Source organism: Chionomys nivalis, chromosome 11, assembly GCF_950005125.1.
Source record: "Chionomys nivalis chromosome 11, mChiNiv1.1, whole genome shotgun sequence".
Taxonomy (NCBI): Eukaryota; Metazoa; Chordata; class Mammalia; order Rodentia; family Cricetidae; genus Chionomys; species Chionomys nivalis.
In genome coordinates this window covers 31,879,049-31,906,760 of record NC_080096.1, presented here as the reverse complement: position 1 = coordinate 31,906,760, position 27,712 = coordinate 31,879,049, and the positions used below count along the sequence as shown (strand labels likewise).

At 51.1% G+C, this 27,712-nt stretch overlaps 1 protein-coding gene across 2 annotated transcripts; it reads right to left on the bottom strand.

Moving 5' to 3' along the window:
- Nucleotides 1–1,831: 1,831 nt before the first annotated feature.
- Nucleotides 1,832–22,770, bottom strand: Tie1 (tyrosine kinase with immunoglobulin like and EGF like domains 1). 2 transcript variants are annotated; one of them, XM_057785034.1, is made up of 23 exons: nt 22,636–22,770; nt 19,348–19,665; nt 19,156–19,266; nt 17,728–17,883; nt 17,452–17,583; nt 17,171–17,311; nt 16,850–16,978; nt 15,807–15,952; nt 15,412–15,556; nt 13,449–13,607; nt 13,143–13,280; nt 12,649–12,939; nt 11,951–12,241; nt 11,512–11,702; nt 8,876–9,086; nt 8,626–8,736; nt 8,222–8,412; nt 7,067–7,180; nt 6,896–6,966; nt 5,967–6,007; nt 5,791–5,887; nt 5,586–5,685; nt 1,832–4,040 (listed from the first exon to the last, which is right to left on the bottom strand). In XM_057785034.1, the coding sequence occupies exons 1-23, from the start codon at nt 22,691–22,693 to the stop codon at nt 3,969–3,971; spliced, it is 3,414 nt and encodes a 1,137-aa protein (XP_057641017.1). In that variant the 5' UTR covers nt 22,694–22,770; the 3' UTR covers nt 1,832–3,968. The 2 variants fall into 2 exon arrangements, 1 of the variants encoding a protein (XP_057641017.1); XR_009058007.1 differs by lacking the exons at nt 1,832–4,040; nt 5,586–5,685 and having other exon boundaries at nt 5,813–5,887; nt 7,067–7,169.
- Nucleotides 22,771–27,712: the final 4,942 nt, after the last annotated feature.

The following is a 27,712-nucleotide window of genomic DNA, read 5'->3' as shown; positions in this document are numbered from 1 at the left end:
CCTCTACTTCAGGATGGCAGCCTTGCCACTTGCCATCAGGTTTTAAGTCAAGTTGCTTACCCTCTCAGACCCTTTTCTTCTACACAGTAAGGGTGATGGAAATACCCCCGGACGAGCATGTTGAAGACCGGAAGACTTAATGTGCGCAGAGTGCTCGGCATGGTGCCTGACACGGAAACACGTAACCATTATCTGTTTTCATTCCTTTAGTGGTAGGTGTGGATCCAGTCCTAGACTCCTCCCTCTGCTCCTACTCTCGTGGCCATTCCCTGCCCACCCTCCTCCACCAGTGCTTCTTCTGGCTCCTTCGGATCACATAGCCTCGTGTCCTCTGCACACTTGGCTTCACACCTGCTTTCACTGATCTCATTGCCGTCACTCTCTAATTCTTTTCGTAATTACAGCCGATTATCTATGTTTATTTGCAGACACAGGCATGCACATGTGCACGGTGCAGGTCCAGAGGTCAGAGGATGACTTTTAGGAATCCTTTCTCTTCGCCGTGTGAGACCCAGGAATTGATCTCAAGTGGCCAGGCTTTGGTGGCAAGTGCCTTTACCCATGGAGCCATCTAACTGGTCCTTTATACCTTCATTTTTGGAGACAGATTCTCTAACTGGCCCTAGCACTCACCCACAAGACTAGCCTGGCTGGTCATCAGGCCCCAGGGACCATCCTGTCTCTGCCTCTCCAGCAGTGAGGTTGTGGCGTATACTGCTATACCTGGACTTTTATGTGGGTGCTGAGTATTGAACTCAGGTCTCAGGCTTGTGCTGCAAGCCCCCTTGGGCTCTCTGAGCTTTGTACCCTGCCTGACCTTGTATTTGTACCACACTGGCTTGGTTTTTGTTGCTTTACGGTAAGTTTTGAATCTGAAATTGTGAACCTTCCAATTTTGATTTTTCTTTTTTTTCGACTATCCTGGATTTGTTGCAATTCCATATAAATTCTAGGACACGTCTTTTTATTTCTATGAAGAGAGTAACCAAGATTCAGATAGAAGAATGTTGAGTCTATAGATCACCTGGGAAGTATCATCAGACACCAATGTCCTCCCATCTTTGAATCTGCGGCACCTTGTTCTTTTTTTAGGTTTTTAAAAAATGGTGCACGGGATGCTGGAAATTCATCACTAATTAAATCCATGACTTGTTGTAAGCCTGTGGTTTGTGGCTTCCTAGAAAATCTCCCGTTAAATCTAACAGGTGTGTGCTTCACCTTCACCCCTTACCCTATATAACCATGTGCTACAGGGCAGCCAGACTGATGCTTCAAAAAAATTAAAAATGCCAATCTTGGACCAGCTGGATGGATCAGCGGGTAGAAATACTTGCTACACCACCCTAGCAACCCACATGTCACCCCCAGAACCCATGCTAGGTGGAAGGAGAGAAATGGCTACATAAACTTGCCCTCTGACCTTCTTATACTCGCTGTGGCACACTTGTTCACACACATATCATGCACACACAATAAAAATAAATAAAATGCAAATCTGATCCAGATACACCTTTACTGACAGCTCTTAAAGATTTTATTTATTTGTCTATTTAAGTTTTTTGAGACAGTGTTTCCCAGTAGCTATGGAGTCTGTCCTGGAATTTGCTCTGTAAATCAGGCTGGCTTCAAACTCACAGTGATCCACCTGCCTCTGCCTCCCGAGTGCTGGGATCCTGGCTAAACTTTTTCTTTTCTTTCTTTCTTTCTTTCTTTCTTTCTTTCTTTCTTTCTTTCTTTCTTTCTTTCTTTCTCTCTCTCTCTCTCTCTCTCTCTCTCTCTTCTTCTTCTTCTTCTTCTTCTTCTTCTTCTTCTTCTTCTTCTTCTTCTTCTTCTTCTTCTTCTTCTTCTTCTTCTTCTTCTTCTTCTTCTTCTTCTTCTTCTTCTTCTTCCGTGTATGTGTGTGTAAACTGTGTATGTTGGGTGCTTACAGAGGCTGTAAGAGGGCATCGGATTCCCTGGAACTGACATTCCAGTAGCTCTGAGCTGCCTGTGGGTGTCGGGAGTCTGACTTAGGTCCTCCGAGCCATCTCCCAGCACTAATTTATTTTTGCCTTTGCACTATCTGCTCTTGCTAACGACCATGTCCTTGAAGCTGCCTCTAAAGCCCAGGATGGCCTGGCCTTTGTCACGACTTTGATGGAAGAAGGCTCTCTTTGTTTCACCTCTGGGAAACTAGACCAGGACAACCTTGAACTTCTGACTTGCCTGTTTCCACCTCAGCGGTGTTCGAATTGCTGGTTATAATACCATGTCCAGTTCTATAGCGTTGGGAACTACACCCAGGGCTTTGTGTGTGCTTGGCTGGAACTGTTAACTGAGCTACATCCCCAGACTTAAACAAACTTTTTAAAAAAAGATATATTCTATTTTTAAAATTATGTATGTATGTATGTGTGTGTGTGTGTGTGTCTTGGGTGGTGGTGGGGTGTGTCATGTGAGTGCTGGTGCCTGTGGAGGTCAGAAGAGGGGGTTGTATCTGCTGGAGCTGGAGTTACAGGTGAAGGGTCTGATGTACGTGGTGGGATCCAAACTCCCAACCTCTGGAAAAGTAGTGCATGTTCTTAACCATTGAGTAGCTCTGCATTTCATCTACCCTGCATTAGCTTCCCATCTACCACAATGGATTTCTTCCTCCTTCATCTCAGGCTCCGACCATTCAGCCCTGTTCACCACAGATCTTGCTGTCTTTGTATATTACACCATCAGCGGACAGCACTTAAGGACGGACGAGATCCAGTTCCAGGACTGCGGAAGAGCTCATTAGGTACCAGCGACAACGAGGCATCTAAAGTCCACTCCTTTCTCAGGGGAGAAAAACAAGCTCAGAGAGGTTAAAAGATGTGATGAAGGCCACACAGATAATGTGTGCCTTGCAACTCTTGAGCCCAGGCCTGCAATTCTAGCATCTGTGTTGTTAACCACACTGTCATACCAGGCTTATGTCTTTTAGGGGGAAGGAGGGTGTTCATCTGATTCACTGAAAACAAAAATTCCGTTTCCTAAGACTCAGTGGGAGAGACATCTGAGGACAGTCCTGAGCAGCCAAAGGAAAAGCCAGTCAGAGGCCACACATCATGGATGGGGGTGGGGGATGGGATGCCCTTTCAGCTAGGAGAGAAACACCTCCCCCAGCACCAGTACGGAGGAATCCACCTCATCTGGCTGAAGTTGGGAAGGGCCCTGCCTCCCTCCAATTAGCTGGCTCTAAGCTGGTGACCTGCCAGGGAAGGCTGCCTGGAAGCCAAGTGCGAGAGGGGAACAATGACCCCAAGTCCAGCCACCATCTGTCTGGGGTAGGATGTCGCTTCAAGCTGAGCCAGGGTTCAGCCAGTCCTGGCATGCACTGCTTTGGGCAGAGCAAAGATTCTGAGGCTGTGGTGACTTCCCAGAGATGCAGGGAGACAAGCTGGTAAGGAGGCTGGGAAGCAGGAAGGGGAACAAGGAGAGATGGTAATGCCATTGGGATAGAGGTGGGGACTGGTGGCACATGTGGCCAGTGGGAGCTCCAGAACACCCGGCACCCCTCCCGAAGGACAGCGCTACGGGACAGCGCTTCTTTCCTCAATCATCTGTAAAATGGAGACACATGGCTACTCAGCATGTTTATTTTTCTGAGGTCAAGCAGAGAGTGGGGGTGGCTAAGCAGGGTGTTAGTGGCATGCATTCTGCTTTTGGTGGAGGATCAGAAATGGGGTTTGGGTGTAGGGAGCAGAAGAATGGGGAGGACACATGTGGAGGAACAGAATGAGCGGAAAGGAAGGATAAAAAGGGTGGCTCTGAGAGCAGCTGCCAAGAATGGGGACCCCTGTTTCCCTCAGCCCATGTTTCTTGGATCTTTTCTTTTTTTCCTCTGAGTTAAAAGACTTTCTTGAGACAGCTTGGGTCTTGTGGTTAGAAGGGCCCAAAGTCACAGACAGGTGGGAGGGTTTGCTCTGGCCAGCAGAGCCAGGTTCCAGTGTGTGGGCAACTCAGGCCTCTTCAGCTGTGGCGTCAATGCCCGCATAGGTGAAGTTCTCAAATAACGACATGTTCACATAGGCCTGTGGGAAGAACAAGTCTTAGTGGAGCAGAAGCAGGCAGACCTCTGTGAGTTCAAGGTCAGCCTGGCCAACACAACAAGCTCCAGGCCAACCAAAGCTACACAGTGAGACACTGTCAAAAAAATGCTGGCTGATTCATCTCTCATAAGGCTGTTGTTACTGGTTTGATCATTTGTATATGTGATTATTTGATCCTTCCTTCCCCTTTCCTTCCCCTCCCTTCCCTTTCCTCTTCTTTCCCTCCCCTTCCCTACTTTTGAGATGGTCTAAGCCAGGCTGTCCTTGAACAGCCTTTCCTTGTAGGAAAGGAGGATGACCTTGAATTTGAACTTCTTATCCTGTTTCCGTGCTGAGATTACAGGTATGTACCACTATGTCCTGGCTATGGGGTTCTGGGGCTCAAACCCAGGGCCTGGTGCACGATAACAAGCAGTCAACTGAACTACACCCCAGGCCATACGACCTCCTGCCTCTGCTTCTGAGATTGAAGGCTTGTGCCACCGCACCCAGCCTCCTCGTCCTCCTCCTCCTCGTCCTCCTCCTCCTCCTTCTTTGCTTTTTGTTTTTCGAGACAGGGTTTTGCTGCTGTAGCTTTGGAGCCTGTCCTGGAACTAGCTCTTGTAGGCCTTGAACTCACAGAGATCCGCCTGCCTCTGCGTCCCCCTCACTCTACCCCCAGTGCTGGGATTAAAGGCGTGTGCCACCACTGCCCGGCTTGAGAGACAAGAGTCTTCTTATGTAGCCCAGGCTGACTTTGAATTCAGTCCTCCTGACTAAATCTCTCAAGAGCTGGGGGACATAGACACATATCACAGATACCCAGCTTCCTTCCTTCTTAAGGTAGTTATTTAATCAATTCATTATTTTCTTGGGTGGTGGCACACACTTTTAATCCCACTTTTAATCAGGAGGCAGAGGCAGGAGGATTTCTATGAGTTCAAGACCAGACTGGTCTGTAGAATTATTAACAGAGAAACCCTGTCTTTAAACAAAACAAAACACCAAAAAAAAAAAAAACTAAAAAAAACTACAAAATCCCTGTTTTCATATTTACATATTTTGCAGTATTTCTTCTTTCATTTTAGTTTGATAATTCATCTATTCACATGGCTCTTTGACTCAGTTATTGTTATGTTTATTCATATGAATATTGTATCACCCACTAATTCCACTTATTTATTTAGCCCTTCCTGTATCATTCAGCCCCTCCTCCATTTTGGGTGACCATTCATGCATTTTCTCTGGCCCTGGACCAGGTGAGGAGAGGGGTCCCGGGAGAGAATGGGCTGATGGCTTGGAGGGAGACAGACTAGCCATCTGGAATTTAGAGGAGGGATTTGCTGTTGAGACTAAGCAATAACAGTTCTGGAAAGAGTATACATGTGGGCCTAGTATCTAAACCCGGTATGGGCTGCATTCTAAATCCAATCAGCTGTGGTGACAGCCCTAGCTGAGGGAGTTTGGGTAATGTGTGAGGGTGGGGGACATAGTGGCCTCATACGTGAGTTTGGAGAGTGCCCATCCCCACCTTGCCCATTCCCTTACCTTCCTGGCTTCTAGCATGCGGCCCAACTGTAGTGCGATCTGGGCAAAGGGGGGGCGCTCATAGGGACGATCCCGCCAGCACTGCCTCATCAGCTCGTACCTGTGAATGGGAGTGGGGGTGCTGTAAGGTGAGGGACTGACTGGGGGCAGCTCACAGATTCAAAGCCTAGGCCACTCAGCTCAGAGTTGAGGTCCCAGAACTCACACTTCATCGTCACAGTTTCGAGGCTGCTCCATACGGTAGCCCTGAGGCAACTTCTCGTAGAGTTCAGCACAGGTCATGCCACAGTAGGGCGTGCCACCTGCAGAGGGTACAAGACTCCCTCAGTCCGGGGCCCCACGGTAAGGTGGGATGCTCTGGAGAACTGGGTGTAGGCTTACCAAGGCTCACTATCTCCCACAGGAGGACCCCGAAGGACCAGCTGAAATGAGAAGGGGGCACTTAGTGACTCGTGTGGGAGACACATGGCCTAACTCCCCGTAACCAAGCTATGTAACCATACCAGGTCCTGCACGTGGCTTCTCTGCTAGTATCTGGTCTTGGCCAGTTGCTGTCTCTATTCCACTGAAGCCCATTCATAACTCGTGGTCCTCAGACTCAACTAATTGTAGTAACATTTGGTGTATTTCTGTGTGTGTGTGTGAAGAGAGAGTGTGTGTGTGTGCATACCTCTGTGTGTGCGTGTATGCCTGTGTGTGTGAGCACATGCCTGTCTGTGTGTGTGTGAGAGAGCGCACATGTGTATATTGCGTACCTCTGTGTAGTGCGTGCCGGTGTGTGAGAGCACATGCTTGTCTGTGTGCATGTGTGTTTGTGTGTGTGAGAGAGAGAGAGCGCATGTGTGCAGAAGCGTATGCCTGTGTGTGAGAGGCACGGAGGGGTCTGAAGGGTCACGCACAGGTAAAAGCCTCAGGTGGCCATGACTTTACCCTTCAGACAGGAAGATGGGCTTGCTCTTTGAGTGTTCTTCCTCGTTCCCCTAGTGACTACCCAGTTTTTCTGGGTCTTATTGAAGAATTCCTTGGTCTCTTACACAAAGAAAATCCTAAATACTTCCTACCCCAGTCCTGCCACTGAAGTCACTTCCAAGATGAAAATCCCTCCAGGTATTAGGAAGCCTCGGAGCTTCCCTCCAAGATGGCAGAAACTCCCAAAGCATTCTCAGAACTCATTGTCGCACGCCTGGGTTCTACTGTTGACACCTGAGTCAGGCCTTTGATAACCCAAGACATTGCTGAGGTGCATCTAGGTGCTGCCCGAGTGTCCTCGGGGTTTACGCCCTCTGCCTCTCCCCACCTGCCATACTCACACGTCACTCTTGGTGGTGTAGACGCTGTAGTTGAGAGATTCAATGGCCATCCAACGCACAGGGAGACGGCCCTGTGAGGGAAAGGATCAGAGGCCAGGATGGAAGGGAGGGCTATTTGAGGGACTCGAAGGGCAGGCCCAGGCCTGGGCCCTAAGTGGGAATGAGACTTGCCATTGTCTTCTTCACATAGACTTCCTCCCCCCGAGAGAGGCCAAAGTCTGCAATCTTGGAGGCCAGGTTCTCTCCAACCAGCACATTGCGGGCAGCCAGGTCCCTGTGGATGAACTGCAGGCAATGTCAGAAGTCAGGGACTAGAGAGCTGAGGGGCCCGGAGCATGGGGCCAGCAGGAGCCTCAGGCAGCTTCCCACCCACGTATGCCTCAGTCACAGATCAGCTGACAAGGGCCTGAGCAAAGTCAGTGCTGGTTCTCACTCATTCCTTCCCCTGACTTCAGCCACAATCAAGCCCAGATAACAGCTCTCTTTCTGGGACAGGTGTAATTGATTTACTGCCCTCTCCTCCATCCCCTCCCTCTCCTGTTCTTTTTTTTTTCTCTTCTTCCTCCCTCTCCCTTCACTTCAACAGAGTCTTGCTATGTAGTCTTGGCTAGTCTGGTACTTATTATGTAGCCCAGGCTGGCCTTGAACTCTTGATTCTCCCACGTCTGTCTTCCAAGAGCTGGGATCCGAGGAACTATCCATCCTACCCTTCCTCTTTCAACGCCTTCTGTCCCAGTTCCCCTATTGTCTTGTCCCTTCACCCTTATTGATGAAAATCCATAGTGGCCTTCATGTGCCAGGTCCTCCCCTTAGTCCTCCATCCTCCTTAGACATGTTTGTCCCTCAGTCTCTCCCTGATGCCCCTCTTTTTTCAAAGACTCCAATTTTTGCTGCCTGTAAAATGCCTTTGCCCAGGCTGGAGTGCCCCTCTGGCAGCTGTCCCTGGCTCATCTCATTTGGGAGCCCACCCTTACCCTCTTCAGTGAATTTCCATGCCCTCCCTGCTGGAGTCGCCGTGCTGAAATGGCAGCGCCACAGTCTCCAGCCCAGGCCCGTCTCTTGAGTACGAGTTTGGGATCTACACTTTGCCCCTTCAACACCTCCACCCAGGATGTCTCTCAGGGACTCCAAATCTAACACCTTCTCCCCATCTACCTCCTGTCCTCGTCTCCCTCTGCGTATCATTGACAGTCAGTTGGCACCAGGCACTGAGCCTGGCGCTGGGTCCTTTCTCCTCACTGTTCGAGCCTGCTGTTTGACCACCTGGCTAGGTTTGTGCAGAGGCCTCCCCGCCCTCCCACTGTTGCCCGCCGCTCTCGCACACACCTGCTTCTCACTCAGGTACTGCATGCCATTGGCTGCATCACTGGCAAAGCGCAGCAGCTGCCGGGAGCTGAGGGTGGAGGCTGTTCCATGCTCTCGAGCAAATGCTGGATCAGTCTCCAGGACCCTGCTCTTTCTCAGGAAATCGAGTAGGTTTCCATAAGGGGCATATTCGATAGCAATATACAAGTAACCTGGGAGGTGAGGAGACACATGGTGATAGTTTAGATACAGGCCATGTGTTGTTATGAGCAGTGCCCGATTTTAAGAGACAGCCTGCAGGATGCAGGATGCAGGATAATTCTGTGGTGAATGGGGAACCTAAGAATCCCCACAAGCCACTAATGTGGTACAGGTGATGGCCTAGAAGAGGTCTGGAAGGAACAGGTCATGAATTAGGGGCTCACCTCGGTTCTCACAGGCTCCCAAGAGGTTGATGATATTGGGGTGGTGTCCCAGTTTGCACAGGACTTCCAATTCGCCTGCAAAGTCGCGATGATCATTTTCAGAAGCATACTCTGCACAAAGAAATCAGTGTCAGCTTTTGCCATGGATAACTCGGAGAGGGGGTCAGATGCTGGTGGGAGCTAGGTAGGCCTGGTATTTGTGGGATATAGGAAGAGAAAGAGGCTGGGGTCTGGAGTCACATCCAAGGACCTTTTAGCATCTTGATGGCTGCATTCATCTTGAGCCCGTCCTTCTTGATCATGGCCCGGATGACTTGGCCGAAGTTCCCCTCCCCAATGAGGTCCTCGAAGGTGATGTCCTCCCACTCCAGCACAGGGTAGCTCAGGGGCTCAGGCTGTGGCTTTGGCCGCCGGGTCAATGTCAAGGTTCCTGAGCTGAACTGCAGGATTGTCTCCTCGCCCTTCACAGTCCACACAGGAGATGTGGGGTTAAAAGGAGGACCAGAGAGGCACACAGAGAGAGGGTCTAGTGATTAGACAGATGGACAGAGTCACACCTACAGAGACAGACAGCGCACAGAATTACAGGAGACAGAGCCACAGATGAGTTTTGGGTGCACAGGTGTGTAAAAAGACAAATCCAGTGGCATCAGCCTAGGGGTCTAGTGTGTGGGGTTTGCTTGGGTAAGTTGCCAAATCCTGGATAGATCAATGGACCAAAAACATTCTAATATTTAAGTGGAAAATTGTAATGAGATGTGATGGGGAAAAGTAAGCTTCCCATTATTGTGCAAACCCTACAAGGTCTTAGTTATTCATTTACTTATGCCTCCATGGGTGCATTTCTTGAGTCTTTATTATGTGCTAAGCCCTGAGCATTGGGGAGCAGGTGGACAGGTTTTCTTCTTCACAGCGGAAGAAGCAAAGATGATCTTTGTCCCTCGACTTGGTGTCTAGACACAGCTCTAAGCCCAGGCTTACTCAAGGACTGTAACAGAGAGGACTACCCAGCTTCCTCTATGAAGCAGGGCTATGCTGGGCAGGGGTGACGGCAGGAAAAGGCAGCAGCTGAACAGGAGTAAAGAGTCGCATGAGAACCTGAAGCAAGGTCCAGATGGACCATGCAGTGGCCTTCCTAAGTGAGCGGGTGCCCAGTTTGACGGGTAAGCACTGGGGACACAGGTCACATGGATTCATATGGAGCGTGTGCAGCAGAGGCATACATCAGAATAAACATGTACATTCTGCGGCTGCGTCACATGCAGGTGCATCCGTCCATTCAGAGATACACATGCACCCGAGGGCCTGAAGGTGTGCCAGCACAGGGACGCAGGCACACATACATGGGATGCACGTCTGCACCACTATACGGCACACGCATGAACATGAGCATCTGTGTGCAGGCACACAGAACAGACAACTATATTGAGATGTGTAATGATTGTATGGCTGCTAAAGGTTGCCTTCTTACTGCCCTGCCTCAGCCCCTGGCCCTGCTCCCCTCTCCCCGCCTCCCATGGCAGTGATGACTTCCCGTGTGCACTGGCCTCAGAGGCAAAGTCAACACAGCTCAGACAAGGAATCCAGTTGACTCTCTGGACGCTCAGTGGGATTTTTAAAGGCACAGCAGACAGCAGAGTTGAACAATGGACTTTCTATATGAGAGTTGGCCAGAGAGAGAGAGAGAGAGAGAGAGAGAGAGAGAGAGAGGTGTTTCTTCCTCTCTTTTCTTTCTGCCATTTTTGCTAACTCTGAATTTCTTTTAAATGACTCTAAATAGCAAGGACCCGTGCAGAACAGGTCAAGGCTAGAGTTCTGATTCTGAGTGACATGAGTGGGGCATTCTCAGAGGAGCTGGGACCGCCGGGGGTGGACATAACAAGACAGGGTAGAGGTGTCAGTCTGTGTAGGCCTGAAGGCCTGTAAGAGGACTAAAATCCCGCACGAGTTTGAAGAGTGAGCCTCTCTCCTCCAGGAGGGCAGGTGAGGCTGCAGGCCATGCACACTTCTAGAGGGTCAAAGGCTGGCTATGTGGAGGGCATGGCCACACACGGATGCCCTTCAAGGGGTATGGGTAAACATGGGTGAACGGTTTCTCAAAGGAGGTCCTGGAGCTCCCAGGAATATAGCCTGGGCCTTGCATAGTGGTGCACGCCTTTCACCCCAGCACTCAGGAGGCAGAGGCAGGTTGTCTCTGTGAGTTCGAGGTCAGCCGAGTCTCCATAGAGAGACCCTGTCTCAAAAAAATAAAAAGAAAGATAAAAGACTGGAGGCTGGGATGAGAGCTCACAGTCAGTAGGGTTTAGGACACTAACCACATATGCATATAGATACAAGCTGGCTCCCAAGTAAGGACGGAGGCCAGCGTGGGCCAGGATATTGCTGTGTGAGCCAGGCTGACAGTACCCACAGGGAGTAGATAAGTAAAGAAGACAAGTCCAGATGGTGGCTTCCAATCCTGGAATGAGACCTGGTGAAATATGGACAAACTGTCTTCTTTTTAACCGAGACTGCTAATTATTCAACCACTAATATGAACGTGCTCATGAGCTGAATTCAGTTCTTAAAAAAGCGGGGGGGGGGCGCTGGGTGCTGGTGCCCCACACTTTTAATTCCAGCACTTGGGAGGCAGAGGTAGGTGGTCTCAGTGAGTTTGAGGCCAGCCTGGACTACAGAGTGAGTTCCAGGACAGCCAGGACTGTTACACAGAGAAATCCTGTCTTGAAAAACAAAATGAAAGAACGTTCTATTTTGTACCCTAGAGGGTCACTGAATGTAGCTTTAAACTTGTGGCATGAGCAGGCATGTGCAGGCCCATATGCGCTTACATGTATGTGGGTACAAGCACACACAACAGGCGGTATCATGTGGGCACGGGACACTGACCGATCCTGACTGGTAGGTGAAGGTGCGTCTCCGATGGAGACAGCTTCGACGGATGCACACCAGGGCTAAAAGCGCAGCCAGGATGGTGAGGCAGGTGGCAGAGATGGAGCCCACCACAGCCAGGACCAGCTGCTTATCCAGGCCCTCTTCAGCCGCCCGGCTCTCTTGGACTGGGCCCTCACTCTGCAGCCCTAGAAATAATGAAGGACAGACTGGGTCAGGGGATCCAGAGGCCACCGTGGGATCCCACAGAGGGAGAGGTCGGAGAGCCTGGTACCACGCTGTGAGGAGTCGTCATGGACGACTAGAGTTAACGAGAACAGTTTCTGAGGTCGGAAAGTCAGGGCTTGTGATCCTTAGCTCCAAGTTGGAGGGAAGGTGGAGGGGCGCATGCAGAGTAGTCTTGATGCCTAGGGATCCTGCAGGCCCGTTCTCTCACCATTGCCCAGGGTGGCCTCTTCTACTGTGTTGCTCCAGTCGCCGAGACCCTGCACACTGGCCCGCACCCGGAAGAGGTAGCGCGTGCTGGCATTGAGGCCACGGACGATGGTGCTTGTCTCCTCAGGCCTGTCTACATCCATCCACTTGGGGTCTCCTGAGCCCCCGGCCACCTGAATCTCTACAATGTACTTAGATATAGGGCCAGATGGAGCCTCAGGATGCTGCCAGGTCAGCTGGATCTCAGAGTCTGAGAGGGCCTGGGCACGGAGGTTCCGGGGAGCTGGAGGCCCTGGGGAGGTAAGAGTGGGAAGGAAGGGATAGATTGGACGAGGCTGTCTAGCTGTAGGGCCAGACGCGATTGCTCTAGCACATTTTCTTCTCTGTGGATCCCAGCACAGGAGCCACAAGCTACCTTCCCCTGGCTGTGCTCATCTCTTTCCCCAGGTCCCCTCTACCTCCAAGCTGCTTCTTCCCTTGGTCACCCTGCATCCCATGTCCTCAGTCGCTTAGCGCCCTCCCCGCCCCCCCCCCCTCCCGCCACATAGTCCTCTTCTTCACATGAGTCATAATTTCCTCACACATTCTCACCCCACATGCTCCTGGTGACCGTGTCTTCCTGGTATCTTCTATCTTCCCCATGCATCCTGGGTTGTAACCTCCCTTAGCCCTAGCCCATCATTCCCACAGTGGGCCTACCGCTCGGGGGCAGAAGCACATGCGCAGGGGGTGAGGCAGGGCCCAGGAGGGTGCAGTGATAAAGCCGCACATCCAGCTGGTAGTGGCTGCCAGGCGTGAGTCCAGTCAGGAGGGCAGTGCGGGCCTGGGGGGATGAGATGTTCTCCCGCCTCTCCTGTCCCCGGGCCCCGTCCCACAGGCGTAGCAGGAAACCATCACCCAACAGTGGCACCGAGGGTAGGGACCAGCTCACTCGTAGCCTGTCAGGACCCTCCACATGCCAGCCTTCTAGCCACGGCTGCAGCAAAGGCTCTACGGCCAGAGGTCAGGAGAGGTCAGAATCATCCAATGGGTCCTTGGGGACTAAACGGGATAATAATCCCCAGTGGGTAGGGCTGGGACAACCTCTACTGGAAAAGGCAGGGTTCTTTGGGGGTGGACCAAGACAGACATATTCTGGTGGGCATGGCAGTAAACCCTGGGGGAATAGGAAGGGAAGCCTCTTGGCTTCTTACCCGGACAGTCAGTAGTCATAAGGGTAGGGGGCCCCCAGGCTCCCTCTCCTCCTTCCCCGGGCCGACTCAGCTGCACACGAACACTGTATCCTGTCTTTGGCTTCAGGTTCATTAACGTCACATTCTCACTGGGATCCACTGCAGGTGAGGTGTGCCACACACATCGCTCGGTCGCAACCATGTCTTGAAGCCGCCATTCCCCTTCAGCCTCCTCTTCTTTATGTATCATCCCCTCCCTCCTTTTCTCTTTCCTCCCCATCCCCTCACTATTACACCACTCCACCCCCTAACTCAGCCCCCACTCACCCACGATAGCGGACCAGTCAATCATGCTGTCCTGAGGCCGATAGTGCAGGCGGACAGAGGAGATGGGTCCATCCCCATCAAAGGAGACCAACGGAGAGACCACAAGCTGACGGCTCTGCTTGGCCAGGAGCCGAGGAGCAGTCAGAGGCACTGGGGGTACTGCCAAAAAACTGGGAGGAGTCAGAGTCCAGGAAGAAGGGAGCACTCTGGGATCAGGAGATTATCTAGTTTGGTGGAGGAGACCAAGTTCACCTTATGCCTGGGATGGCCAAGGTCAGAGAAAACAGTCCTGGTCTTTGGGTCGCTTGGACCATAGGGACTTGACCATAGACCATAGGAGTCTCAGAAGAATCCTTGCAACAGTGGGCAGAGAGAGGCTGGGAGGCAAGGTGGGGACCACCTAGGTGTCACGTGCTCTCTTCCCTCCCTTCATCATCCACCAGTCTGTTGATTTATTTTAATGACAAAACATGCCAGCGATGCAGCACCTGCTCCACACTTGGCGCTTGTTGTGTATAACTGATCATTCCTGCAGCCCTCGGGTCATGAGTGAAGAAACGGAGACTCAGAAATATTATACAACTTGCCTAAGGACACACAGCTAGGAGACCTGGAGCTCGCTCTGTCTGATAAGGCTGCCTTAAGTCAATCAGATCTACCCTAAAATAGTATTTGTGTTTCTGCCTGGTTTCCTCCCCAGCTGCTGCCCCGATTCTGGCTTCAGTTTTTCTCTCTAGATTATTGCATTAATGCCCAAATAGGTTCCTTGACTTCTTTCAGACTGGCTTTCCCAGAAAACATAAAGCAAAGAAAGGAGAGGGAGAGGAAGGAAGGAGTAAATGAGGGAGACTGAGGAATGTAGAAGATGCAGGATGGTGAGGTGAAGGAGTGTCAGGGGGCAACAGTTTGTCAGGGGCAGGTACAGGTCTGGGATAGATGAGTGTCCAGTTTGGATCCTAAGGCATCCCTGGTGCCTGTGGCAGGAGATCAGAGTTCAGGCTAAGTGACTGGTATATAGTGGACCCTTGAATCACACACACATGAACTTCCACATTGGCTCTGGGATCAGAACCTTGCAGAAGATGCCCCACCTCATGGATCTCCACCATGCAGGGCTGGCATCAGGAGAGGGGTCCTGTCTGCAGAACACAGTGGTACTACCAGAGAAGGATTGGCACCTTGGCAGCAGATGCCATTTTAGATAACGGCGTTTGTCCTTTATATCAAGTATACTTTCTGCCCACCATTGTGCTACTTAAATGCATTTTCTGGTTTAGTCTTCCCAAGCAGCCTAGCCCCCGTTACACAGCGAGAAACGAGCAGAGGGGCTGTAACTTGCTTAAGGTGCTAGAGAGTGGCTTGGAATCCAAGTCGAGTGGAGGCCTGGAGCCTGGATCTGGTAAAAGAATGAGAAGAGAAAAGTGGGGTCTGGTAGATGGGGTAGTATGATGGAGATGGTGAGGGATTGGGAAGAAGAAAAGGAGGAGAGGGAGCGAGAGGAGAGAGACAAGAGATGAAAACAGACAGTGGGGGGGGCAGAAGGAGAGCAGGGCCTGGGGTACTGGGCTGTAAGGCTTATAGTGATGAAGTGAAGAAATGCCTGGACTATGGAGAGGGTGCACTGTGCTTTGCTGTGAGCGCTTGGTCATTCTCTCCTTATTCACCCAACAGACTCCTGTGCATGAACCCCTTTTGAGGAGGCAAGCAGGTTTGCCTGTCTGCTGTCCTCATGTGTCCATGTGAGGTGAGTCCGGTAAAGAAAGGAACAGCACTTCAGAGGTGGAGTTAAAGGGACCCTGGGTGCAGTGGCAGATGGCACATGTATATGCAGGAGACAGGGCGAGGCTGGAGGATACCCCCAGTTCCTGAAGGCTTTTCCAGGTAGGACCTGGTGGGACCAGGCTGGGTTCAAGCCTTGATACTGAGTACCATTCATCCTCTGGAGCCTTAGAACACCACTAACCTTTCACATTGACCTTGAAGCGCTGGCTATCTTGGCCTCCGGACGTGGATACACGGCATTCCCAGAACCCGCTGTCCCCAAGAGTCAAACGGGGCACCTCAAACTCAGCTGTGGTCCTGTCTGGCTCCACGATGGCCTTGGTAGACTAAGAGAGACGAGAGAGGGAGCCTATGAGCAGAGAATGTATGCTCCACGAGACAGATAGGAGTCAGCATTGACCATTGCTGGAACATAGACCCAGTAACTTCCCCTCACCGGTTAGCCTGCCCCATTTAAGCCATGGCCTGGCCTGTGGGCCGAGCCTACAAGTTCTGAGGGGGTTAGGGGCCCAAAGGATGAACTATCAAGCTGGTGAGACGGGGGAGCTGATGGTAGGTGGGGTGACTGGGGCTGACCAGGAGCATGGTGCCATCTGGCTTGCGGAGCTCCATGCTGCCCCGTACTGGGAAGGGATTTCCTGCAGCCGCACAGTTGATCCGAGGCATTGTCCCTAAGTTGAACTCCAGTTCAGTGGCCACATTGAGGATCTGGGGGATCCGGTCTAGAGGGAGAGAGAGGGAGAGAGAGGGAGGAATGCCAATCCCGAGGCAGCCATGTGACCACCAAAGTCCTATACCCTGCATCTCAGAGAGGATCCCACTGTCTGCCCTGCCACTTAAAACTAAAACCAGTAAGGTCCTGCTTGGTTCCTTCAGGCCCTGGTGCCCCACATCCAGCCAGGTGTAGGGTTCACCTCCCCCATTTTTCCCATCACATTTCCTAGGATCTTCTAAGACCCAGAGGTAGGCCCCTTATCACCAGCCCAGCTCAAATGGTTCAGGCTGAAATGCTATAACCTCACTTTGTAGCATAGGCTGGTCTTGAACTCCAGGCAATTCTCTTGTCTCAGCCTCCTGAGTGCTAAGATTATAGGCATGAGCCATTAGACCTGCCAATGCCTCCATTTCTGGTCCTTGACTTCTGGACTCCACCCACAATGAGCGGTTCTTCCTCAAACACAAGTCTGACTATTACCCTTCAACAGTTGCTATTCAGGTCCTCACGTTAAGTAGCAACCCTTGACTTCTATTCAAAGGCCCCATCACTTGACCTGAACACTCTTCCTAGCCCCTGGCTTCGTTGGCCCAGTCCACAGCGGGGTCTCAACTCCCTGGACTTTTCTCCACATTCTTCCCCAAACATCTCCCTGTGTCTTTCACATTCAATTGCAGACCTTGACTCCTCCCCCAAAGACTCTCACATGGACCAGGGTCTCTTCTAGATCCTGTGCCCACCCCCACCCCCAAGGCTGCCAGCCTTCACAATGTGGGTGTCTGAATGGTGAACTACCTACCACACCTGAACTCCCTGAGGGGAGGACTTGGGCACCACCAACGAAAGAGCAGAGAGATGCATTTGATGAAGGATCACCTGTCTTGAGGGGTTCAGTGGCACATACCTGACTTTTCACAATGTACTCCATGCCATCCAGAGGGGCAGACACAGCCGCTGAACCGGTCACAAGTGCCACCATTTTGACACTGGCACTGGAGGCGACAATCAGCCCCAAAACGACCAGGGGCACAAGCTAGGAATAGAGGAGGTATAGTTAAAATGGGTAGGTCAGGGCCAGCAGGGTACAGATGAGGCACAAGCTCTCCAGTAGGCTGGTGTGGTGGTGGTGGAGCACTGGTAGGGCATTAGAGGACTTATGTTTAGGTTAGGGCCATAGTGAAGGATTTGGCACACTTAAGCCCATAGGAGGCAGCTTAGTCCATACCTTCCTGGCACTGGTTTCCCCTCCAGCCGGATCCACAAGAACAGCCGTAGGGATCTGGGAGGCAGAAAGTGAGACCCCGGCAGCCTGCTGTGCCTGGGCACTGTTCCTGGCAGCTCTGCCCAAAACGACCCTCTCTGCAGGCTGAAAATAAGGTGTGTGCTGTCTGCATGCAGAGTATACAGACTCCGAAGGGCCTCATACTCGAGTTTCATCCCCATGGTTTCAGAATCGTTCCTCCGTCAAGCAACCTCTTCTGCCTAGCTCCCAGATCTCCTACTTACCCTGCTCACAGCGGGTACCAGTGAATCCTGGGGGGCACACACATTCGCCATCATGGTCATGACAGACACCTCCGTGCAGGCAGCCTGGGCAATCCTTGCCACACCCTGGCCCCCAGCGTCCAGCCCCACAGCCTGGAGGAAAATGTTTTCTTCAGTAGGTGACCTTCACCTATCTGTCCACAGCTGCTGAGGACTAAGGGTAGCTCTGCGGTCCTCATGGATTCTGAGACTCACAACCCCCCCACCACCACCGGGCCTCTGTCTTCTGCTCCTCACCCCGCACGATGAGCCGAAAGAAGGCACTGCCCAGGGGGCTGGCTTCTAGGTAGGTGGCACTGTAGATGCCACTGGATGGTGGCTGCACATTTTGGAGCTGCAGTTGAAACCGCCCATCATGGGCCTCGTGCCAATCTAGGGTATGGAAGTAGGATCCTGGCGGGACGACATACAATCAGGTCAGGGCCCTCAGCATCACATGAGGGGCTGGTGTCACCTCTCTCTGCCATGGTCACACCAATGCGGTTTGTGCACATTGATCTGACTTGGGGAAAGGCGCATACCAGATATGGTATCCAAGCCAGGAAGCAGGAGAACATCCTCCCTCTTCCACCTCTTTATTTTACAATTCGGCCATTTTCTCATGCCTTTTCTAGGCTCTCTCTGCTTCCGTGCTAGCCCTATGTGCCCACCCACCCTCCCCCTGGACAGCCAGTGAGATGCGTTTATAAGAGACTCTTCCATCCCCTACTCCTCTTGTAGGCTCTCGGAGCTGTCCATCACACCAGGCTGGACCCCAACCCTTTGCAGTTCCTTCCACCAGTTTGCTCAGCCTTCCAGCTCCATACCTCATCATGCCCTGCCTGACCCCTTATCTTCTTGAATTCCTAAATGCTTGTTTGCCTTCTAGAATCATCTGGTATTTCAGACCTCCTTGCCTTTGCTCTTGTCAGCCCTGCCTCCAAGAATGTCTCTCCTGCCTTTCAGGGCTCTCTCCCAGCCTCTTCTTCTGGGACCCATACTGTTAGGCAAGAGTTCGAGCCCTGCCTGGCTCCCTCTTGCTGCTCAGAACTCTAATCAGACTGCCAAGACTCGGGTCTCCTGTCCACTTCTACATTCCCTGCTGGTGTCAAGCCTTCCCTCCAAGGAAGAGGATCTTCTCCCTGAGGAGCCAAGTACCCAAGAGTCAGTCAGCAGATCAGGAGGCTGAGGCAGGCATTTTGGAAGCTACTCAGGGAGTGGAGGGGAGTCCTTCCATGGAGTGGATAGGGACAGCATAGTGGGCAGGAACAGAGCTGAGACCCATATATCTGTGTGGACTCCAGCATATGCCTGCCTTGGGCATCAAGGATCTGAACTTGGCACTTCTTTGAGAGAGGTTAGACTTCCGTTGGCCTGTGCTGGGCACTTGTTATCAGCTGTCTTCTTTCCCATGGGGACCGCTGCTCTTCTTAGGCGGGCCGTGTGACAGCACCTGCTAACTCCCAGGGGAGAGTCAAAGATGAGGGCTTAACATAGGGTTTAAGAGGTAGCTGGCCACAGGTTCCTGGCCCTTTTAGTATAGGAGGTGAGTGAATGGGAGGACTCTGGAGGCTGGCCTGGAGGACGACAGGTCTATCACAGTGATGAGCTGGGTATATGGAGGGCAATGGAGGTCCTGGGGCGTCACAACCATGGCTCTACCTGTACAACCAAATGCCCCCTCACCATTGTTTTTCCATATCACATCCGTCTGCTTTGCCTTGTGCACACGTGCAGAAAGCACAGCTGTGTCACCTTTGTTCACTGTGTGTGTGACCTTGTCTGGAAACAGGTGGGCTGTGGATGAAAGGTAAGGTCAGCAATCCAGGACAGCGGCCCCTCCCTCTGCCACTCCACCTCCTGGCAAGCCAGACTCACCCCCCGGGCTGTTGTGCACATAGAGGACTCGAGTACGCCGCGTGCTAGTGCCACCCACGCAGGAGAAGACGCCTACCAAATCCGAGGGCTTGGAGAAGCCACGCAGCGTGACCTTGTGTGAGCCATTGCGTGCCAAGTACAGGGGCTGCCCAGGTGGGAAGGTGCGCACGATGCGGTCATCCTTCTCCAGCAGCAGGGGTGGGCCCCAGGCGTCTGAGCCCCTCCCTGCCCCGCCCTCACCGGACACGCAAGTCAGGAAGAAATGCTGGGGGTCCGTGATGCGCAGGTTGGCCAGCAGCGTCAAGTCCACAGCTGTACCTGGGACGGGACAGCAGCGACTCGATGATAGACCCTGCCAACTCAACAGTCCCGGAAGCCCGCAGCTCCACCCATAACCCTGGTGCTAATGTTTCACTGTGCCCTCTGAAAACCTCACTTCATTAAGGATTTCCACCCTGTTCCCTTCCCTTCCACACATGCTCACCCTTTGCCCTCACGGCTCTTCATCCTAAAACATAAACAAAGGTGCACATCCTTCTCTGACCCCAGACAGATGGGGCCCTCGACAGCAGAGCTTTCACAGTCTCCTTTCCTTTGTCCCTGTCAAGTCCCTGCCCTGGCTCCTTTCTGAACCGTCTCCACCATGGCTATCCCTAAGCCACTTGTCCCTGACCTACCACGGAGGTGCAGGTTAGAAGACTCACTCAAACTGGAGAGTCATGCAGACACCCTCCTTGTCGCTTAAACAATTGAGAGCTATCTGATTGACTGGGATGGAAGGTATAGGCTAGGGGTAGAAATGAAGTTGCTAGCCCCACCTGGCCCAGAGGGACACGGATGCAGGTGGGACTAGGTCCCACCTTGGAAAGCTAGACATAGATATCCCTCTCAGTTGCAGGTGTTGGGGCAGCGGGAGGAACACCTAACCCACGTGGGGGAGGGGAGGGGGATGACAGGAGGGGATGGAGAGCCCGTCTTCATCAGAAGGGCTTTTGAAAAACTAAGGCAGGGTACATGGTGAGGAGGAACAGGAGGAGAAAGGTCAGGGGTGGGGAGAGGCCCACCCTGCGTGCAAACAGCCCGAGTAAAGCATGAAATGAGAAAGGAGTCGTGTGGGGAGCCGGCTGCCCAGGGCCCGTGGAATTGGATGGTAGAATTTGCATCTCACAGTGATCAAGACCAAGGAGAAGAGCCTAACTAATTAGCCTGCCTCAGATCTGGGACCCCAGCCCTCTCAAGGCCCCTCATTCCCTGTCCCTTTCCTGTCTGTTAATTGTCAAGTCAGCAATTAATTTAAATGCCACTCAGCATATCTTTGGCGGTCTATTGTTAGCAAAAGAAGTCGGCATTTACTGGTGGCCTCGCAGGTACCAAATGCCCTTTCTCCGTGGCATCCTCACGGCCTCTAGCGAGGTTGATTTCCTTGCTGTGATAGTTATTCTCAGGCTTCCATGAGCATGTTCGTCTACACCCATGGCTTTAACTGTCACCTCTGAGTCAGGAGCTCTGGTGTGGCCTTTCAGCTCCAAATGCATTTCCAGTCGTGTTTCCTAAGACCTCATCTTTCCCAAGTTCCCTGACTCAGAGGCAACGCCCATTACCTGAGACACTGACTTCAGAGTCATCTCATTCCCAGTGTCATAATAATTAATGTTTATTGGATGTCAATTATGCATCGGGCTCTTTAGTGATATCCTCTTCCTTTCTGGTCTGGCTGTTCTGGGAGGTGGGTGTTATTATTCCCATTTTATGACCAGGAAACAAAAGCTTAGGACTTGCCCAAGGTCATACAGTTAGAAACCAGCAGAGTCAGGTTATCCAAGTCTCAACTCCTCGTTGCTTAACCCCTAATCTGGCACATACTCTTATAGCTTTCCTCCTAAACCTTGTTGGCCATCCCTATCTTCCGTACCATCGTTGTCAGCCCTTGTCTTTACTGACTTGGACCATTTCAGAAGCCACAATTTCCTTTCCAGCTCCTCCAAAGTGATGCCACCAAGACTCAAAAACACCCCGTGACTTATTTGCCTACAATGCCCCCATGATTCTCAGGTACCTTCAGGGTAATGCATACAATCTGAGCATCTCTGTGGCACACACTAGCCCCCCCAGTTGCTTTCCCTCCAGAGCCCTCTTTCCCATGGACTTCCATGCCTCCCAAGCTTGCACTTACTCTTCTGTCAGCTACCCCTCTTAAAGAAATCCTTCCTGTTTTCTTGGCCTGCTACAGGAGGCAGAGCAAGCAGGCTCTCTCTTGTCAGTGCTCCTCAAGTTCTCTGTGTCTGTCTCTGTTATGCCCTTGTCCCTGGCCTGTGCTCTCCACTAGACTGAATCACTCAAAGGCAGATTCTTGCTTCTATTCCTCTAATCAGCAGACCGAAAGAGTCTGTCACCCATTTTCAGAAACCTCCTCCAAGCCTTCTGCACACAACTCCATTTAAACAGCAAACATCCACCAGGAGGCCAGCATCATTTACTTTCCACTGAGTAGGTTTAGGAGTCTCCAGAGACTCTGCTAATAGAATGCCACATTTGATTTATTACTATTATTATTACCATCATTATTTATTTTGAGACAGGGTCTCACTATGTAGACCAGGCTGTCCTCAGACCCACAGAGACCCACCTGCCTCCGCCTCCCGAGTGTTGTGACTGAAGCCACCATGCCCAGCTGTCAATGAATTATGGACTAAGGGTTACTTCCAAGGTCCCAAACAGTGGCGGTCTTTTGCACTCCCCCATGCACAGGCAGTAGTTTCTAGCACCTGCCTGAGTTTTCCCCACCCTGATCTCATTTTTTGATGGATCAAAATGATGATGATAATGACAGTGATGGTGAGGGTGACGGAGTGTCTATTTTTCCCTCCTATTTTTAAACTGTTAAAATACATTTACCCTCAGAACAATTTGTAAACATTGAATTCAGTGTTACTAAATACACACATATTATTGTGTAAATATCACCACCCATTTCCACAGCTCCTTTTGTTTTCCTTTTTGATAGGGGTCTCACTATGTGACTAACACGGACTTCACTATGTAATCCAGCCTGGCCTCTCAAGGCCTGGGATTAAAGGAGCACACCACCACACCCAACTCCAGAACTTCTTTCATCTCGTCAAACTGAAATGCTACAACCATTAGACAACAACTCTGCTTCCCCTCCGCCAACCCATGGCAGCCACCCTATTATGAGGTCCATCGCAATGCTATGTTAGGGTTTCTAGGGGAGGGCTGGGATTAAGACCTGGAAATCAGGGGTTGGGGAGGCACCCAGGGCAGACTTACCAACATGAGAGGCCAAAAAGAGAACGGGGAGTAGGAAAGGGGACCCCCACCAGACCATACTCTGGAGGCTGATCCGGGCCAGCCAAGGCCAGCTGGGCCTGGGGTCAGTTGCTGTTGGTCTGAGTGCCCAGCCTGTTAGGCTTAGTGTGCCTCGGTGCTGGGGAGGAAGAGGAAATGATGGCTGGGGTGGGAGGGGTGGCAGGGTGGCAGGGGTGAGGGGTGAAAGTCTCATTCTGCTTCCCACCCTATTGTCCTCCCAAGCCCAGCCCCCACAAGTCTGGGGATGGGTGTGTCTTGGAAGTTCCTGGAAGGGGGCCACTTGAGGTATGTGTGTGTGTGTGTGTTATGACAAGGACAGACCTGGGGATGATTGAACTGGTTTCTCCCATCCCCTCTGTCCCTTCCATCTGTTTTGCTGGAGCACCGGAGACAGGAAAGGGAGGAAGCCAGTGGTTTCCGCCTATTGAGGAGGTTTGGAGGCAGGACATTGTTCTGGGGCCTCCCCTCCTCCCAGCACACACACACACACACACACACACTGAGGTTCACGTGACTCTTCACGCATGTGCTCTAGGACACAGACAGTTACCCCGATCCCAGAGAGCAGGTCACAGGGTCACAGAAGGGATTAGGAGCATGAAGACCCTCATAGTCTATTTTATGGCCTTTCTCATCCTACAGGTGGGGAAATGGAGGCCTGTGGAGCTTAGGGAGCCCCGAGGGCTGAAACTCCTGGTCTGGTCATTGGTGTCTCAGTGCTGGCTGCTTCAGGAGAGACACATTGAAGCTTACAGGGCAACACACAGGTAATGTCTATGGCGAGGCTGATCCTCATCCACAGTTGCCTGTAGGATTCAGCTCAATGTCTGCTTGCTGTTATTTGTTTTGTTTTGTTTGTTTGTTTTTGGTTCTTCGAGACAGGGTTTCTCTGTAACTTTGGAGCCTGTCCTGGAACTAGCTCTTGTAGACCAGGCTGGCCTTGAACTCACAGCCTCTGCCTCCCGAGTGCTGGGATTAAAGGTGTGCACCACTACCACATGGCAAATTCAGTTTTTTAAATTTATTTTTAATTTATTTGCATTTTATGTACATTGGTGGTTTGCCTGCATCTATCAGTGTGAGAGTATGGGATCCCTGGAACAAGAGTTACAGACAGTTGTAAGCTACCATTGGGTGCTGGGAATTGAACCTGGAGCCTCTGGAAGAGCAGTCAATGCTCTTAACCACTGAGCCATCTCTCCAGCCCCCTGCTGCTGTTATTTATTCATTGTACAGTTAACCATGCCTGTTCATGGATGCTGAGGGAGAAGAAATCTACCCAGGAATACACAGTTACCTGTTCTTGTTCCAAAATGAAGACATAGTCTTCTTATGTAGTTCAGGTTAGCGTGGAACTCACTATACAGTCCAGAGTGGCATGAACTCTTTATGTAGCCCAGGTTGGCCTCAGACTCAGGATTCTCCCTGAGTCCTGGCATTACAGGTATGTGTGGATACCGTAGTGCATATACTCCAGTCAGGGGACAGTTTGTGGGAGTCACCTCTCTCCTTCTATCATTTGGTCTCAGAGACTGAATTTAGGTCATCAGGCGTGGTGCCAGGTGCCTTTTTCTGCCGAGACATCCCATAAGCTCGTATCTACTCTTCGAGGCTGACCACACCTGGGAGAAGTCCCCTTGGTCTGTCTTCCAGGACCCCACTGCTGCATTTCTTAGACCCGACTCAGCATTTTAATGCCCATGTCCCCACCGCCAGTTTTCAGATAGAATATACCCCCAAAGAACACCCACAGGGAGATGCTTCCGTGGATCAGGAGAAGCTATGGGGTAGCATGGGCTCTGGGTCCTCCTCACCTCTAACAATGAACGAATGGGGTTGAGAGCTCATACCAGCTCAGGAGACTTGAAGGTTTTAAACATGCTACATATTCCACCCCCACACACTCCCATCCCCCTCTGGGGCTGGGACTTTGTTCCTACGTCAGTTCTGCTAAAGGCTATCTTCTTTTCTGATACAGCAGGCACAAAAACACTTTTCTGGGGAAGCTGGATCCCTGGGAAGGTTTGTTTCTCTGCTTACACCTTTTTTGAAGGTGTAGGGAAGAGCCCCACATTGGCTTGACTCCTAGAATAGCATGAGGAAGCACGGAGGAAGGCATCCATAGCCTTTGCTAGCCTGAGGCTGAGCAGATTTTCTGGACAGACTGTGAGAGTGGAGGAATGGTTGATGCCTTAAACTCCAGTCCATCTTGGTACCTTTGAATCTGGGATGAGCTAGAAGTTGGAGTATACACTTGCCCAGCAGAATGTGGGCTCAGTATGCTTTTGGGGAACCTGCTCCTACTTTTGGAGAAACTTTTGGGGGTCCTGATGTTATTGTGGAGAAGTACGAAGAACACTTTGGTGTTTTAAATTTTCATTTTTATGTGTATGGGTGTTTTGCCTGCATGCATGTCTGCGCACCATGTGTATACAATGCCTGCAGAGACCAGAAGAGGTGGTCAGAAGCCCCTGGGACTGGAGTGACAGACAGCTGAGGCCATTATGTGGGTACTGGGAAAATCAAACTCAGGTCCTCTGGAAGGGGAACCAGTGCTCTTAACCACTGAGCCATCTCTCCAGCTCCGAAATCACTTCTTGGAAATGACATATATAATTACAGGTGTCTTTTGTGAATGGGCAGGTTTAAGAAATTGTGACCTAAGCACACACAAAGCTCCAGACCTTTAGTTCTCCCCATTTTCAGCTGGGAAACAGAACACGGCCGCAATTGTCTGTAGATCAACAAAAGGCAAATGTTGCAGAGTTTGTATACAAACATTTGCTTTATAAAATAGTGCCCTGTAAGTGTAAACACATTTTTACATATGTCGAAAGTGACTTAAACACCATCAGTTTACCCACAGCAAGTGCCAAATGAAATACCATCCCACAAACAAATGGTGAGTGGGTTGTGAATACATCTGCTGTTACAATAGGAGCATTGAAACCGCAAGGCATAGCTCAAATTTTCAGCCGCTGGAAAATTAGAAGCTCAAAATAATGTGAACATAAACAGACATTCTATATATTGCCAGGTTAACTCCGCCACCGGAGGAATGTAAGTTAACAAGAGAGTGAAACTAGACATTATTTCCCCCAAATAAGGCATGGATGGTCAACTCCACATCAGGCAGATAATTTACTTCTAATAAAGCTGTTCTTCCCCAAATTGTGGAAATTCCAAAAGCTGTGGGCACAAAGACACTTTGGGGAAGTTTTGAGGTCATTGTGGAGATGTATGGGCTTTTCTGGGTTGCAGGGACCCCGAGCAGCCAGACTTCCTGACCGAACAGTGACGTGGGTCTTTTGGTTCACTCTCCTTGCAGGGATGAGGTCTTCCTTGAAGATGGATTTGTTTCCACAGTTTCAGGAAGAGATGTCCCCCCTCTTCCAGGACCCAGCACTGCTTGGCAGCCTGAAATAGAAGTGGACTTTTTCCAGGGAGAGACTAATGGTGTGGCTGTACGTGGCGGTTCTAGCTGGAGAGCCAGGAAGGCATGAGACCAGAGCGGGGGTGCTGGAAGCCAGGACTTTGAAGTTTGTCTTGGAGAGGACTGTTTTTCTCCATGACTGGGTAATGGGGAAGTAAGAAACACCCTCTTAAGGTTGACCAGTTTAACACAGGTTCTCAGTTTACGTTGACCAAGCCGTGGTTCTACCATGCATCCTGAACAGGCAGATTCTGCTACATATCACTTCTTATGTGAATTCCTTTGTTATCTATTTGTGTGTGTTATGTACACGTGTATGTGCGTGTGTGTGCGTGCATGCGTGTGTGTGTGTGTGCGCGTGTGTGTGCCTGTGCATGCATACACATGCGTCTGTGTGCTGGTATACACTTGAGCCAGAGGTCAGTTGGTATGAGGTGCCCTGCTATATTCTATCACTCTCCCCCTTATGGAGACAGAATCTAGGCTGGTGGCCAGCAATCCCTAGTCATACTCTGGTCACCTCCACTCTCACTGTGCTTGAGTTACACACACTGGGTTCGTGTGGGTGCTGTGGGTAGATCGAAGGTACCAGAAGAGGGCCCCAGATCCCCTGGAATAGTAGTTACAGACAGACGTGAGCTGCCACGTATGTGCTGGAAATTGAACGTGGGTCCTTGGGAAATGCAGCCAGTGCTCTCAACTTCGGAACCATCTTTCCAGTCACACTGTGAGTGATTTTGATTCTGGGTTGTGACAAAACTGTCTCTAGCCCTGTGGTTGATTGATTGACTGACTGATTTATAAATAGAACAAACATAGTTATTAAGAAAAATCCAGAAAGAACTCCTGAGAGTGGGAGGGGCTTCAGGGGACCAATACCTACTCACTTGAGCCCCAGTCCTGTTCTCCTGAGCTTTGGAAACAGGGTTTCTCTGTGTAACTCTAGCTGTCCTAGAAATCACCTTGTAGATCAGACTGGCCTTGAACTCCCAGAGATCCACCTGCCTCTGCCTTCTAAGTGCTGGGGGTAAAGATGTGTGTTACCACATCCAGCCAGATTTGAATTCATAAATACCTGGGCTGGCCTACACATTTGCTGTGTATGATTCTGCTGATCATGCATTTGAATTTGCAGCAAAGTCAAATCTTTACACCAGCTTCTTGGAGCTTATTCTCAGTCCATCTTTGTAAGTTCTCGACTGGGGCAGGACCACAGATGGCATTTTGAGTGGCGTTTGTCTAGCAGGGTTATAGTCAGAGGGTTGTGGGGTAACTGGCTGAAGTCACAGTGACCTTGCTCCTGGAGGGTCTCTATTGTGTTGTGAAGTGTCTGTGACGTAGTAGGGCAGTGGAATCGTGGAGACAGCATCTCTATCTTTACATAGATGCTTACAGCATAGCGTGAGGAGACTGTATGGGCAAGTCCAACGGGCCCTGCTGACGTGTACCAGTGTCTGTAGCAACACAGCGAGACTTTCAACCCCCGGGATGGAGTTATGCTATTCCTACGGATTGATTTCAAAATGCAGATACTGGTAGGAAGGACAGACATTCCCAGAAATGCTAAGGTTGTGGTTTTGGATGTGTAGCTTCTGTCCTGGACCC

Coding starts and splice junctions, on each gene's coding strand:
- Tie1 (XM_057785034.1), bottom strand. CDS start 22,693: ATGGTCTGGTGGGGGTCCCCTTTCCTACTCCCCGTTCTCTTTTTGGCC. Junction 17,312..17,451: donor TGGTACCCGCTGTGAGCAGG/GTAAGTAGGAGA, acceptor CCTTATTTTCAG/CCTGCAGAGAGGGTCGTTTT. Junction 11,703..11,950: donor AGAGGCCACCCTGGGCAATG/GTGAGAGAACGG, acceptor CATTATTTCTAG/GGCTGCAGAGTGAGGGCCCA.